Source organism: Dermacentor albipictus, chromosome 1 (assembly GCF_038994185.2).
Source record: "Dermacentor albipictus isolate Rhodes 1998 colony chromosome 1, USDA_Dalb.pri_finalv2, whole genome shotgun sequence".
NCBI classification, from domain to species: Eukaryota; Metazoa; Arthropoda; class Arachnida; order Ixodida; family Ixodidae; genus Dermacentor; species Dermacentor albipictus.
In genome coordinates, this window is record NC_091821.1 from 248,374,647 (window position 1) to 248,388,034 (window position 13,388).

Sequence of the window (13,388 nt, forward strand, 5' to 3'; positions counted from 1 at the left end):
TGGTGACGCAATCGCAAGTTTAGACACGAGTTTAGCGTGAGCTCTAGTCAACATATTAGCGTGAATGATAACTTTTAAAAGTGGATTTTGTTTTTTTATGCGCTAGCTGGACTTCACAGTTATCGTCCAAGTAATTATGTTCAAAATTACGGGACTTTTCCCCCCTACGATGAACCGTTTTTGACAGCGTCGCCGCAAGCGGCCGATTAATGGCATGGGACGAAAAGGGCGTCTGCTTCTTTTCTCGGCGTAGTACTCATTTTCGTCACACAGTACATGAGGCAAGCTTTACCAATGGATATATTCGTCCGATTAACCCGTTACTTTCGTCGAGCATCTGAGCGCTTCAGGGCAAGAGTTCGTCATCGGTTGCACTACTCAAGAGTAGTTTTCAACTCTCTTGTCTACAATGAGTTTGCCGACATCTATTATGCGGGCGACACATGTATGGAGCCGCTGTTTTGGATCGTCGACCACTTCGCAAAAGCCATGGGGCCGGTACGAAAGAATGTTTTTCGCTGCGGTATGATTCGTTTAACGCCGTTCTGCGTTTCTGTTTATGTCCCGTGCAGATATTTGTCACCACGGTTACCATTGTGGCTTGCACTGTTATCGTGATCGCATACATGATCGGCATTCCCTACTGGTGGGAGAACAACAAGTGCGTCCTTCTCGTCGCCCTAGTCATTGGACATTGGCTCCTCATCAACATCGTCTTTCATTATTGGATGGCTCTCACGACTAATCCTGGCACACCTCCAGAGGTATGTTACTGCTGCATGCAGTCGGCTCTCGGGTACCCCAGTAGTTTAAACGTCTGTCATATTTTCAACCCAGACTTCGATCACTACCGTTCTGAGATTCAACAATAATTTTTTTTTTAAGTTTATGGGTTTGCTTCAAAACAACTGGTCTCTATAGGCCTGTACAAGTACCACTTGTTTTGAACTGCAGCATAAACGAGTTCAGTATGTGTAGTTTTTTGTAATGCCAAACTTTCAGACATTTTATGTAAATATTGGAAGCTTTCAGCATTATCGGTTACAGCTGAGTATAGTTTAGTATCACTGACGCATGGGTGGTACATGCTGAAATTTTAAAAAAGAAGGAACTCCACATAAGCAACGCTTGATTTCTTCCATGTGCTCGTATAAATGCTTTAGATGCTGCAGTTATGTGCATAGAACTGACCTCGCACATACTACAATTCAATGCAATTTACACTCTTTCATATTCCTGTGTAAAGCTGCCTTAATTAAGCAACTGCCATGATTTATGTTTCTATGTGAATAGTCGTTACATGTTGTGCACGTTGAGCTACCTATGAGGAGTCTACATTTTATTATGTTTTCCGGCATATCATTATTGCCCAATTGCATGTGTGTCAATTTATATACCCGCGTTTTTAAATGGTTTGCTGATCATCGTGCTTTTGCATAACTTTCTTCCATGAAAGGCATCCCTGGTGCCAGAGGTGGTCTCAATATGCAAGAAGTGCATAGCACCCAAGCCGCCCCGCACTCACCATTGCAGTGTGTGCAATCGCTGTATTCTGAAAATGGATCATCACTGCCGTATCCTTTTCTTTCCACTTCCAAGTTTTGGTGGGCGATGAAATTCCTGAATGGCACTTCAGCAAGCATTATGCACTTCATTTGTGCAAGTATCAGGGAATCTATAGCCCATTAAAGTACACTGAAGTGTTATGTGTACAATTGCCTTATTACAACTCAGCAAGTCTACAATGTTTTGTGACATTGGTTGTCTATTCCGCCACAAAGATGTTCCAAATAAGTTCTTTATCATTAACAGAATTTTCAGAAATAACCCTTGATATGTAGCACAATTCTGCTTCTACAACAAGTTTGACTGCACTTACCTCAACTGGTGCTAGTTTCAAAATTCGTTCCAAGTGGATGTGCCTTGTGAAATAACTGGCTTCGTGTATTGCAATATGTGCGCTAAAGTAAGTTGAAAAGTTAATTAGTTAAATGTTTTTAATTAGTCAATTATATGTATCGATTTCAAGTATGAGTAGCATACACTTTTCTTTAGTGTTCTTGCTCAATAAGTAGGTTTGTGCCAATTGCCACAGGCAGTTTTTAAAGATTCTGTTAACATTATAATAAAACCCCTGATATAATATTATTGCACAAAACACATTTTCCTCAATCATCATTGCAGCTTGGTTGAACAACTGCATTGGCCACTTCACGCATCGCTATTTCTTTATGTTTTGCTCGTATGTGCTCATTGGCATCATATACCTGATGATCTTTGGCTACAGAATCGCTTATGAAGAGTACTTTTGCACCTTGCCAATGCCAGCTGTCGGTCTTGCCAGCTCCAAGATTCAACTTGGCAACCTTGGCATGTCTATCAATGCGACACTACAGGATACACCTGGGGTATAGTAGCATTTCTTGGTATTCTTTCTTTCTTAAGCAATATCTGGCACCTTTTTGCATGCATAGTGGTCAGCGTTTTTGATACTATAAATATAACCCACTTATAGGTTTTTGCTTTAGAAAATGATTATTCACCTTTCCAAGCAGTTTCATTCAAAAATATGTGGAGCGCTCTCGATATGTTACGGCATATCTCCGGCATCCTTTAGGACTCACTGCAGTGGCTAAGCGGCCACGGTGTTCTGCTGCTGAGCACAGGGTTTCTTTCTCACTGCCACATTCCGATAGGGGCACCATGCAAAAATGCTCACATAACTATGCTTTGAGTGGACATTAAAGAAACCCCAGGTTGTCAAAATCCAGAGCCATCCACTGCGATGTCCCTCGTAATCCACCATGCAGTTTTGGGACGTTAAACACCACAACTTAGTCTTTTTAGCTTCTTTTAGCAATATGCAATTACTGTAGTTATGCAGAGATTGATTAAGCAACAAAATTTTCATTAGCAATGCAGGCAATAACTAGCACACTTTGCAATAAGCACGAATCTTTTTTCATCTGTTACATTTTTTTAGGTGAATGAAAATCACTTTACAGACAATTTTTATTTATTAATTTCTTTATTTTCTTTTGCTATACCAAAATCAAAAACATTGAATTTTATATACTCTTCTCTTCTTGATCTAGAAGTCGCTAAATAATGCTTGCCAATTATTTAGGAGCAACCGTCTAAAGCTTTTGATCATTTTTCTGAAATTGCAAACCCATTAAAAACTGTGTGGGCAGTGTAATATTCTGGCAACATCCGAGAGGTCATTCAAGAACACCTTGTTTCAGTTAGCCAGTATCTTTCAAGCCTAAGCAAAATTGCGATCCCCAACATTTTCATACACAACTGTCAGAAAAAAAAATTTTTGGAACATTATGCATTTTAGTTGTAGCCTCCGCTTGCACTCCCATGGGTGTGAAGGCTGGATACAAATTCTTTAACATTTAATTCCATTTTCCATTCCTTTATTATATTTATTAGTTTATTATAGCAGTAGCCTGGCACTGCCCAAGCCAATGACAAAGAAAAAGAAATTGCTTCAAAAATACAGCACCTAATCTATATTTGTGTTTATGTTCACTCTGTTTCCTTAGTGTCACTTTTGCTGCAAAGCTACAAACACCTTTATGACATTGCAGAATGCTACTCACCCCAACACAGCAAAGCAGGACTTCATGAGGAAATACTACATCACATTCACGGTCTTCATCTGCATAGGAATATTTTTCGCCCTGGGAGCTCTTACCATGTGGCACGCCCGGCTCATCACGCATGGTGAAACTAGCATTGAGGCCCACATCAATAAGACGGAACGGATACGCCTTGGAAAAGAGGGTGTTGTAAGCTTGCTACAGTTTCATTTGATTTTTTCTTTCATATCCAGTTGATTCCTTTTTGGACAACACAGAGTGAAATATTACAGAAACTGATCAGGATTAAGTGCATCAAGGCTGTTTGGTGCTTCCAGTTCAAGCTATGTATGAGCAGAAAACTAATACAATGTCTTGCCCACCACAATGACAGTGGGCATGGCATTGAGCAACTGAGAATGAGGTCACGGGTTTGAATCTTGCTACAGTTGCTGCTCCGTTCGAACTGAAGCAGAATGCAAGAACGCTTGTGATTCAAGCTATAAGTGCACCTGAGAGTACCCCAGGTGGCGAAAATTTGGAGCCCTCCGTAGCGGTCGTGTCTCTCATAGCGCCCAGTGTAGCAATGGAATGTCAAACCCCATAAATCAATTCTAATGCACTTGCTTCCTATAAACAGTGGAAATTTGCATGTAGTGTACCAGTAACTGTCACGCAAGTAACAATATCCAAAGCACTTAGCAGACGAAAACGCCTACTTTTCTAGTTTTTGCAACACATCATTCAGATCCAGAGTCCCTATTTCATCATAGCCAGAGGACATTGTTTAATAGCAATAACCATTTCTTTTTAATGTCATGGCAAGGCACATGGCATGGCATCCTTCAAGACAAGAAAACTTATCACAACTTGTGAGTTATTTCAGCAACGATGCTTACCAATAAACTATGGGATTCAAGACAAAATTCGTAATAGTGCTGGACGTACAACATTGAATGATAATTGAATTTGTCAAAGAGACAGACAACCGCTCGGAACATGAATCAAGATATCCCCGCTGATGGAAAGATTGCCTATCGCAAAGGCTGAAATGAGCCATGTTGTTCTCATTAATAAGATTTACATTTTTAATTCTTCTCTAAAAGTTGTGAAAGATGACCTTTGGTGCCCCATGCAGCAATAACATGAACATGTATAAGAGGCCTATCACGTGACCTTCTATTTTTGCACGCAGTTCCTGGTCTTTTTATTAGTGAAATCCAGTACACTTTATGTTATAAGTTTTTCCATTTACAATGTGCAGATAGGCCTTAATTTGTAGCGAGTAGAAAAGTGGCACTGCCTTTGCATTCATTTTCGATGAGTTGGCTTGTCTATTGATAGAACAACAACGAGGTCCAGCCAGCCGTAACGTAGGCATGTACTTGGGGGAAAATGCGGTACAAATATAAGAAAGGCCTGCACAACTGAAACTTATTGTACCAGCTTTTTATTTTCAAAAGTGGTTGAAGAGGTGTAAATTTAGGCAGTTAACCTCAGTTACACTCACTCCTGTGAAAGGAGAACGCTGGGCAGCTTTCACAATTTATGAGGTGGGCTATCGACATCACTGTCACTTCTCAGCATTGCTTGAGAAGGGACTCTTATTTTTTTAGAGGCTGCTCAGATGGAAAAATTGTACTTACAAAACATCCACGCGCTTTTGGAAGTAACTGCTGCAGGTGTAAACAATACCAAGGGTAAGCTTTACGTTGCGCCATAAAAAATGGGTTGTCAGTCCCTTTAACTAAAATTCTAATCCATAACATCTGGAAAGAAAAGTTGTTTAAATTTTTATAATGCTAAATAAACGTAGCAATGTGAATTTGCAGGTTCTACTTATTTAAGGGGGTCATCTGTCGGTACTACACTCATTCCAAGATTTAAAGTACATTGTCTTCTCTAACACATTTTGTTCAACGTAAACAGGTCACCAAATTTTTTATAAAGCTCTTTTTTTCTTGAGTACGAAACTTTTCACCATGCAGCTCAGTTTGCACATGTTGTAGGCAGGCTCGTTGTACAATGTGCACAGCAGAGAGCAGCTGAAGAAAACAAATGGTACAGTCCAAGAGGTTAGATGTGACCGGAGAATGAGAAAATGCAAGGTGCAGGGCGAGAAACATGGGCACACCTATGATGTATGCTACTCACTGCACTGCAAAAATGCATAAGGTGTTTTCTTTAGTTGTGCACCAAATATACTTTCAAGCCACACTGCTTTGTCATTCTAGGTCTGCCAGAAGCAACATCTACACAAGGTCACTTTTCTTGTTTTAGAAATCACTAAACAAACCTTTTAATATGCAACAAATGTATCTCTTGCTTATCGAAAACCAATTGTCTTGGCAGTTCTTACCTGCAGCACCTGGCGTAATGTGTTTGATGAACTGAATTCTTGCAATAAAAGTGAATTCAGATAAGAAATTATTATTAACTGTGGTGTAGGGTATTCGTTATGCATTGTTTTGATTGAACGAAAATTCTCAGCATGATCAATGATGGCGTACTGTTATATTTCACATAAGCCATGTGTTTGCTGCAGATCTACAGAAATCCATACGACTTTGGACCTCGAAAGAACTGGAGAATTTTTCTGGGACTTACCAATGGCCGGTAAATGCTTTGCCATTTCACTTATCCGTTTGTGCTTGAGCAGTTAATCAGTCTCAGCAGTTAATCAGCAGTCTAATTATGACTGAAGTCAATGGAATGGTGAATGCACTCGTATCAGTGACGCTGCTCTATGGAGCTTTGAAGGACTTCAAATTAAATTTAAAGCCGTTCATAGCTTTGCCATTCTACATCTAAGCGCAAGGCCTCAGTGGCCGAATTTCAATATGGTGGAACCCAAACACACTTCACATGCCCAGGGTTCAGTGCATGTTAAACGAAAAACATCTGGTCAGAATTGTACTGCTGTGTCCTTCAGTTATTTCCAAGAAATTTCACATGGTAATGTGGTTTGCTTTATACTTTACTCTTCGTATTCTCTTGCAATGTGCATCTTGCAACTGAAGTAAACAGGTCCGCCGTTGTGAGTTTACACTCATCATATTGTGTCGGTGTTCTATCACATGGCTGCTGTAGTTGCTTGCAATGTCCACGTGTATTAAATGAGACACATCTTCAGCGTAGAATACAGTTGTGGCTAAAAGAAATTAAAATTTGGTTACACTACTGAAGATATAGGAAGCAACAGATGTTCAGAGTAAATGCACTTCAAAAAAATATTTCGGTGTAACACGTGTACATAATCAGTAAGTACACCATGCTTCTTGAGATCAGTTTATTAAATTTTGTGCAATTTATGCGAAAGGCACTTCCAGCATAACTTTGCAACACTGAACTAAATGAGTAATGTAGTGCAGATTTACAGTGGTGTTGAAGGGTGGTTTTTTTTTTTTTTTTTCCCCCGCAAGGGTTTGTATGTATTCGAGTGTGAAGAGAAAAATAAAGTATGTTTTGGTGGCTGCATAAATGACGAGGCTGCCATAGATATTTTGAGCAGTAGTGTTTACTTTCAACACAAGCAGCAACAAGTGACCACAGCAAAAGTAAGGTGCAATGCTTTTTTTTTTCTGTCTCTAATTCCTCCACCTTATGTGCAGAGATATAAGCAGTAGCAATTTATGACTGCACTGGTGTCATCATATATTGCTACTGTTGTCTGCTCTTTCCAGAGCCAGTTATACAAAACACTTCGTTTTCATGCATAACATTTTTTGCATTGAGGTCAGTTTGGAAGAGTGGCAGCTCCAGTTAAAAAAAAAATCTGTGTTCTTAGAAATGGTAGCGCAGTCTGCAGAAAAGTACAACTCGGGTCACATGGTGCTATCTTCAGCTAATCATCATACGCATGTGCCAAATGATAATCAAGCACCAGAATTACATGGAATAAAACATTTTAGCTAGACACGTGTCCATCAAATATGAGTCATCGAGAAGGCCTCTCTCAAGTATACCACAAAGTTTAGTAATTCGGGCGTGTGGTACGATTTTACAAATGTTTTCTCAAGATTTAAAAAGAATAATTTGTGTGTGCGGAAAAAATTTTGCTCTTCAGTTTCCAATTACACCCTTGGAAGTCTTCAGATTATGAAAGGATACCAGAGGGGTGCCTGCTTGGAGCAAGTTTACTCAGTCAAGTTCCTGAAGCAGGTGAAATTGGCAACAGCAAAGTTGCTGAAAAAGTCACTGTTAATAAACAAGCATGTTGCTTGTCACTTTTTTATGCTGTTCCAAGCTTGCCACATCTAAAGGTAAATCATCAAATAAAGTGTATGTATCCCACCAGAAGTGTGCGCTCAGGGCAAACCTTAAAAACTCCGCAGGCTGGCAGGTATGCATGGGAGAAAAGCAAGCCCTTGGGAAGCTAAATTTTGAGGCCGGAACACAAATCTAAGCTCGACACCATACACAGCCATCTTGCCTATTGAGCTTTGACAGGTGCTTGTGACCTCACCATAAATGCTGCCACAGTGGCTATGGTACACAAAAGCAGGCGTGCAAAACACGGACACAAGAGCAACACAAATGTCAACTATCAAGTGAAAGGCCGCACAGAGGCAGAAAAGAAGGAAGACGAAAACTACCTGAGCATGTTGCGGTGTACTGCTTCTCAGCACAAGAACGATTCCTGGCCAGTGTCTGCATTCTGAGGGTGATGGAATGCAACAATGCTTGTGTATTGTGCTTCAGGTGCATGTTAAAGAACCCCAGCTGGTCAAAATGCTTCCAGAGACCTCCCCCCTCTCCCACATAGCCTGTGGGTCATTTTGTTTGAGACATTAAACCATGGGTGTGTCTCTATAGTGGAGTCCAAAGGCACCCTCGAGTTGAGTAGTCGTATGGCGTGTGCTTGAACCCGCGAGCAGAATTTCAGTACTAATTCAGAATACTAAGCACTTTTAGGGTATACAGGTAGCACTTTATTACGTTAATGTAACAAAAATATAAACAAGGAGTACACGTTTTTTGATGCAACAGGCTCTTTGAGATGAAAACAAGATAAATAAAACTAGATGTAAATAGCCTGTCGTGAAAGTGTAAAATTGCCATGATAACTTCGCCAATTTCATACAACACTGTTATAATCATTTTTTTCTTAATAGAGTAAAACCCCGTTGATACATTTCTGTTTGTTACGTTTTCCCGACTTTTATGCTCTGAAATGTCGGTCTTATTTGTGTATCTGCCCTGCAAAACTGTTATCAGATGTTAAGTTTTCCCGGATCATGCATTTTTCCGTGGTCCCCTAAGAAATATAACAACGGGGTTGTACTGTTTAACTTCAACTAACCACTAGAAAGATTGCAGTTATTTCACTGTACCTTCAACACAGATTATAACACTTAGTGAGATCTAGGCACACAATTGTCATCATGTTGTCACTAAACACTCTGCTACCCTGCCAAGTTTCTCCAAACTCTTTTGTCTTAGTCCTAGAATGGTACCACCAGTACCAGCACAATACAAAATAATTTCCATGAAAAGAAAATACATATTTATGCCACCTAAACATGGTTTTAAAAGCTTCACATTTCATGCTCATTGAATTTGTTATCAACAGCTTATGACTGATTACAATCCATATAAAAACAACTTTGGTCAACATAGTAAAAACAGCAATACCTCATTATAGAAATTTGTCGCAGCTGGAACCCTTAATCACTTATGGCAATTGTACTGAGAAAGAAATGGACAGTACAGAACAGTGGACGGAATGAACGCCTCTGTGGGCTGTCAGGTATGGACACACAAAGGAAACATTCACAAGGCTCTACTTGAGAGTCAACTAAACATGAAGTTTCATGCAATCAAATAAAACTTTCCTAGGCGACTTTATCTTGAAATGTTCATGATTTTGAGTGAGCAAGGGACTGCCGCAGCACTACATTCACTCATCGCTAATCAACGTCCAGTTACACTGGTTCAATGGTCCAGTGGCAATGTTTTCAGCTGAATCTTCAATGCATCCAAGTATGCCCCGCATGAGCTCAATGTACTAGCCTGAGCTACACACAGCTCCTGCTCACACAAAATACTAAGGCATCACTTTATTCCATAAATTCTATGCCATTCAACAAAGAACAGTAATGGCACATATCAGGTGCAACAAACCCAACTGTGGTATAGGACTTCCTTACATAAACAAAGGGCAACAAATCAGCAAATGGTTTGCTCCATACATTAAAGTTCTCGTGCATTCCAAGTAGCAGGGGTTCCCAAACACTGCATACCCCCTCCCCCCATGCTGTTTCTTGTCCACCAAAGCATTACTAATAATTCCACATTCACTGCATCTTTGACAGAGTGAAGTATCTGTTTTGTAAGGGTGCTTATTTGGGGCTGTTCATTCATACCTGTGGTGATGGGGTGGTGTTCAATGGTTCCTTGGTAACATCTGAAAGCCAACAGGTTTCCTGCAATACTCAAAAGTTTGAGAACCCCTGCACAACAAAACTTAGTCGAGTCTTTGTAGCCTAGCCATATGGTTCAAACAACTTGAGTTTGATGCTTGCAAAAAAAAAAAAAAAGCGTAAATGACTTGGTCACTGCAGGTACGACACCAAGTAGTGTCATTAAAGCAAGCACGGGGCAAAGCCACTTGACACACCTACTCTCTGTGTTCACTGGGCCAGGCTCTCCATCCCAGACACTTTTCTTCCACACTGCAGGACGTGGAGACACCTTCTGCTACCATCAGCACACCTGCCTGAGGGCAATGGCCTCACTTGGACAACCATTTACAGCGAGAGGTGGTGACCCATGCACAGCCTCTGACTTTCCTATCTGAAGCAGGCCAGGATGTGCACTTGCAGTGCTGCGCTGTGCTTCTTGGGGCTTGCAAGCCAGTGAGCAAGGCTGACAAATCATGATACGTCTCCATTCCATACATCAGTTCGCTGCTTGGCTGCAGTCTTTTTCTTGCCTGCATATGAGGTACAATCCAAAGGGTCAGAAAGTAATGAAAAAAGCAGCGACTTCTGTGCCAACACCTATGCCACTAGCTGTCAAAACGCCCTGCACATAAAGTGAAAGAGATGCAACTCTCGAATGCAAATCAAGGTGTGCCTTCTTTCATACGTGCAGTAACTTGTCAACTTTTCATTTTTCTTATCTGTTTGTGGAAAGCAATACTGTGAAACCACTGAAGCCAACAAAGAAACACTAATAGTACCTTCCTATATATATTTATGCAAACATACATGTAAAAAGTAGCATTTCTAAGTTGCCAAGCCAACTTTGACCGAGGCTGAAAGTTCCTCTGTTTTTATAACGAGTGCCATAGTTTTTCAGTAAGTGAACTCAAGGTGGTGCGTGACACTGCGAATACAATGACTGAAATGCATGAAAATAAAGTGGTGCTGCTAGTCTTTCTTTTGCAGCACTAAAATTCTTTGATTACTGTGTTTTCCTTTTCATGACTTGTGAAATACAATGACGAAAGGTGAAAACTGGTAAGCAAGCATTTAATAATTTCACCAAATGAATGAGCACACATACATCATGCAGGAAGCTTTAGCTCGGGCCCAACTCCGCCGCAACCTATTCAAATACATGTAAAACGCAAAAACGCTTTTCTGTGATTCTGTGATAACCTCCTTTCTGTGATAACCCCTAGACCGATTTTAATGAAATTTGTTGCATATGAGAGAGAAAATTAAATTCTAGTGACTGTTGGAGGCGGAATTTTGAATTAGGGCCTAAATTTTGTGAAAAGAATTTTTTTAAATTCGAAAGTTTGACAAAGATAGACGCACGAAGTTTATAAACTAATAGCTCTGCATCAAGTAAACATATCGCGGTTCTGTAAACGGCATCCATTACATCATTCAAAGCGAACAAATTCGATATTTCAATTTATAACTTACCTGAATTTGCTACGTTGCTTACAAGCGTTCCGCAAAAGCTGTATTTCCATATTACTAAATTTTTTAGATTCATGTGTAACCTATCAATTTTGTCCGCTTTAGATGTACTATCAGATGCAATTCACAGAATTCTGATGTCAAGTTTCTTTGCCGAGTTAAAGAGTTGTAAACTCGATAGTTTCGTTTTCTGGAAATTTTCAATTTTCGCCAATTTTCATTAAAAAATTGACATAAATAAAAACTTCGAAACCAACAGACACTAGATTTTAAGTTTTTCATTTAAATGCAACAAACCTCCTCAAATTTGGTGTGGTGGTTGCCAAGAAAAACGAATTCTCCTTTTACATGTATTTAGACAGGAGAACCCGAGCTAAAGCTTCCTCTTAACCAGTGGAGGCATTACCATGACATTTACAGCAAACCCCCCCCCCACCCCAACCACTAAGCAGCAAGGTCGCACACCACTACCAGGTAGGTGCATGACTGAAGGCTCCACAGTTACCAGCACCTACCCAGTCACAGAGATATTTCCTGGCTCTCAACAAAGTCTCCATCCTCCAGTGGGATTTACATATGGCCAAACTGCCCAAAGGAGGAACCCTTTGCGGTGTGGCGGTGGATTTATGCCTAATGTGCACACTCACATTTATTATCTTCTACAGTAAAAAAGAATTTCAGCAGATATTTCACTCACAATTGCACAACTAAAGTGCTTGGACTGCCATTTTTATATTTATGAGTTATCGGGGTGTCTACCAAGTTGACATTTCCAAATTCCCTGAGTTTTCCATGTTTTCCCTGAGTGCTTTTGCAAAATTCCCTGAGTGATGCAGAACTATGTTTTATGTCAAGTCGCGCTGAAACCATATCGCCCTATGCTGTCACTCTCTAGTAAGCATATGAAAAAAAATTTAAAGAAAACCGACTTAATCCAATTTGAATACTAAGGAGTAGTGTTTATGTTATTCAAGAAAAGAATATAAGGGAGGGGTTATTAAAGTGCACAGCAAATAAAATGTCTTCGAAAAAATTTTCAAATCGAGTTGGACATTCTCTAGTACAAAGAAAAGGAGATGCATACAGAAGCAAATATTTTCGAATATGAGCTATTTCTATCAACTGATAGCATGCTCAGTGTCATGCAACTGTCCTGACATACTCTCAGCTCGCGCAAGATGCCTCAGTGTTGTGTTTCACAGCTTTAAAGAGTTTATTTTGGTTTGGATGAGGGACACCTGCATCTTAGCATCAGCCAACAATTTGTTTTTTGAGTGCAGGCTCCTTTATTTATTTATTTACTCTTATACCCACAGCGCCATTTAGGCATTATAGTGGGGGGGTTACATACATCAATGTGAACAGCTTATGGTATCGAATAAACAGCATTATACTATACAATACAACGAAAGAGAAAAAGAGAAGAAGAAAAACCGCAAAAATGACATGACAAAAATGGTACATCAGGATATCAATGTACAGCACGCAGGAAACGGCATCATACAATTAAGTAATAAAGCACTATATAATGATAGCAAACTCTGCAATTACTGTATACTGTAAAATAAAGAAGAAAATTTCAAAGAGCGTTTGCAAAATGTTCATTATTAAGTATACTAACTACGGCAGCAGGCAGTCGATTCCATTCTAAAATGGTTTTGGGGAAAAAGGTGCTTTTGAAAAGTTTAGTTCTACAAGTGTATTCTCTAACCTTGAGCTCGTGATCTGTTCGTCTGGATATATAATGTGGCTGAAGAATATACTTATTACGGTCTATTCCAATTTGGCCATAAAATATATTGTGAATAAGTTTCAAGCGTAATGCCTGCCTTCTCTTTTCTAAGGTGTCCCATTTTAATGTTTGTTTTGCGCTAGTAATACTAAGGTTTCTGTCACAGTTGCCGATTACGTACCGTGCTGCTATATT

The 13,388-nt window shown here is 39.8% G+C and overlaps 2 protein-coding genes across 3 annotated transcripts in view; one reads left to right on the forward strand and one right to left on the reverse strand.

The window, feature by feature from the left end:
- Positions 1–10,994, forward strand: LOC135900505 (palmitoyltransferase ZDHHC16). 2 transcript variants are annotated; one of them, XM_070531153.1, is made up of 7 exons: positions 1–498; positions 573–764; positions 1,457–1,574; positions 2,185–2,408; positions 3,597–3,797; positions 6,133–6,203; positions 7,654–10,994. In XM_070531153.1, the coding sequence occupies exons 1-7, from the start codon at positions 277–279 to the stop codon at positions 7,964–7,966; spliced, it is 1,341 nt and encodes a 446-aa protein (XP_070387254.1). In that variant the 5' UTR covers positions 1–276; the 3' UTR covers positions 7,967–10,994. The 2 variants fall into 2 exon arrangements, with proteins under 2 accessions (XP_070387254.1, XP_065286062.1); XM_065429990.1 differs by having other exon boundaries at positions 10,268–10,994.
- LOC135900486 (coiled-coil domain-containing protein R3HCC1L-like) overlaps positions 8,496–13,388 on the reverse strand; it is a 22,243-nt gene continuing 17,350 nt past the window's right edge. The window contains exon 11 of the mRNA XM_065429972.1: positions 8,496–10,521. Within this exon, the coding sequence (XP_065286044.1) occupies positions 10,463–10,521 (59 nt within the window). The 3' untranslated portion in view covers positions 8,496–10,462. The remainder of the gene's footprint in view (positions 10,522–13,388) is intronic.